The sequence below is a fragment of the Eubalaena glacialis genome, chromosome X, assembly GCF_028564815.1.
Source record: "Eubalaena glacialis isolate mEubGla1 chromosome X, mEubGla1.1.hap2.+ XY, whole genome shotgun sequence".
In the NCBI taxonomy this organism is placed as follows: Eukaryota; Metazoa; Chordata; class Mammalia; order Artiodactyla; family Balaenidae; genus Eubalaena; species Eubalaena glacialis.
In genome coordinates this window covers 32374742-32376678 of record NC_083736.1, presented here as the reverse complement: position 1 = coordinate 32376678, position 1937 = coordinate 32374742, and the positions used below count along the sequence as shown (strand labels likewise).

Here is a 1937-nt window from a genome sequence, read left to right as displayed (position 1 = left end):
CCCAGTACTAACACAGTGCTTTCCAAAGAGCACATGCTGATTTAATATTTGGGGAATAAATGAGCCATTGTACACGAGGTCTAATTTATTAAGATTTATTTCTCTTACATTCTTAAACAAGATAAGCAAAGGCATATATATGTCATCTAATTTTACAGAACAGCAGATTAAACAGGATAAGGGAAGCCAAGAATTGACCATCTTTTAGTTTTTTCTTGATCCCAACTATTTTACTGCTGAGTTCTTTGACAGTGCCAAGGAAATGCCTATTCTAATGTCATGTTATCTTTTCCAGATCACAAAAGAAGATGGTCAGTTTTACAATTTGTTTTACAAACAAACAAAACTTGTATTCTTAAATTCCATAAATAGCAATAAATGTATGACCAATGTCATTCATAAACTTAGATTCTGAAGCTAATGAAATGTTATATTAAAAGGAACATATGAAAACTAACTCACTCCAAAAAGAAAATAAACCTCCATGTTAACTATATAGAAGAGGGACAGAAAGTATACAGTTTCCCAACAGCCACACTCCAGCTCTCAACTACTTAGGAAGTTGACTGCTCTCTTCAATGACAAAGTGAAGAATTGGCCTCAGACCTCACTAGGGGTGGGAGAAGCTACTGGATATGGCACTGGAACGTTCCCTGGCCATGGCAGCACTGCCAGCCCTGGTTGCAACTCTAGCTGAGGCTCTCTCTGCTTCATCTCTCAAAGCCTCCTCATACTGGGATGGGAAGCAAGTAGGGTCAGATTCATGGATCTTGGTCAAAAACTCTAGCAATTTCATTTTGCTGGCTTCAGCATGGGCTCTTGGACCCCACAGGAATTCATAGCGTGGAGGATTGCTACTGGGTACCTGGCGGTACTCCAGGTACTTTTCTCTCACTAAATCTTTGGTGATAAGCTTCCTGGGCTCCCCAAAGATAAAATGCCTCCTCCCAGAATATAAGTCCATCATATTCAACACTTTCCAGATCTCCTCCTCAGTGGCATGATTGCCCTTCATGAAAATCACACCCAGGATAACTATCAGGAGGCCGGTCTTGGGCACGCCCTCGTCACCACTGAGCCTCACATCATAGGTGAGGCCTAGTTTGTTGACGAGGGCATAGCTGTGGCTGGTGGGATCCACTTCCTTCACATCAATACCAAGGACCAGCCCTATGCACTCAGAGGCTCTCCTGAGGATCTCAAGGAAGTCATCCTCGTACTCTTTGATAACCTCATCAATCATGTCTGCCTTTGTGATCAGCTCTCTCATTTGATACTTTCTCAGCAGGAACTGCACCAACAAAGTCACCTTCTCATCTAGAGGGTCTGTGGGCAAGTCCTCAGTTTCTGACAGGGGCTTTGAAGAAGCTGACCCAGCCTCCTTTTCCTGGCTGCTGGAGCACTCCTCTGATATGCTTGATGAGATGGTTGCAATGACAGTGTAAGATGAGTAGGCACTCTGAGGACTGTGGGGAGTGCTGGGTGCCCCAGCAGCCAGAGCCTCCTTCAAATCGCCAGGCATTAGAGGATGGGAGGAGGAGGGAGAGGTCTCCTCCAGAGCCTCAGAGACCTGTGCAGCCTCCAGGCCCTGGGGTTCACTGAGGGCATGGTGTTGTTCCTGCGTGCAGTGTGGAATCTCTTGACCCTGAGACATGTTCACTCTGGTCGGTGGCAGCAGGAAGGAATGTGGGCAGGAGAGTGGGTACAAGAGGACCACAACCTAGGGAGAAAGGGAGGATGTGAGTGGCCTCATCCGTTAACTCAACTGTGGCAGCTCTGAAAAGAGTGCCTTCCATCCATCTTTTCCTGAGGGCAGTACTCGAGCCTCACAGGTCTCCTGTCCTGAACTGTAGGAAGCAAAGGAGGGAGCGAGAAGGCTCTTCAGGGTGCAGCCAGCCAACCTAGCCCAAGGCTTCCTAAAGCTGTTAACAGGGCAG

The 1937-nt window shown here is 46.6% G+C and overlaps 1 protein-coding gene across 1 annotated transcript; it reads right to left on the bottom strand.

Moving 5' to 3' along the window:
• Nucleotides 1–610: 610 nt before the first annotated feature.
• On the bottom strand, nucleotides 611–1654 carry LOC133082362 (melanoma-associated antigen B16-like). The gene has a single exon (XM_061178919.1). It carries the CDS (start codon nucleotides 1652–1654, stop codon nucleotides 611–613), a length of 1044 nt encoding a protein of 347 aa, XP_061034902.1.
• Nucleotides 1655–1937: the final 283 nt, after the last annotated feature.

What these genes read in the sequence shown, in the direction of transcription:
- LOC133082362 (XM_061178919.1), bottom strand. Translation starts at nt 1,654, where the DNA reads ATGTCTCAGGGTCAAGAGATTCCACACTGCACGCAGGAACAACACCAT.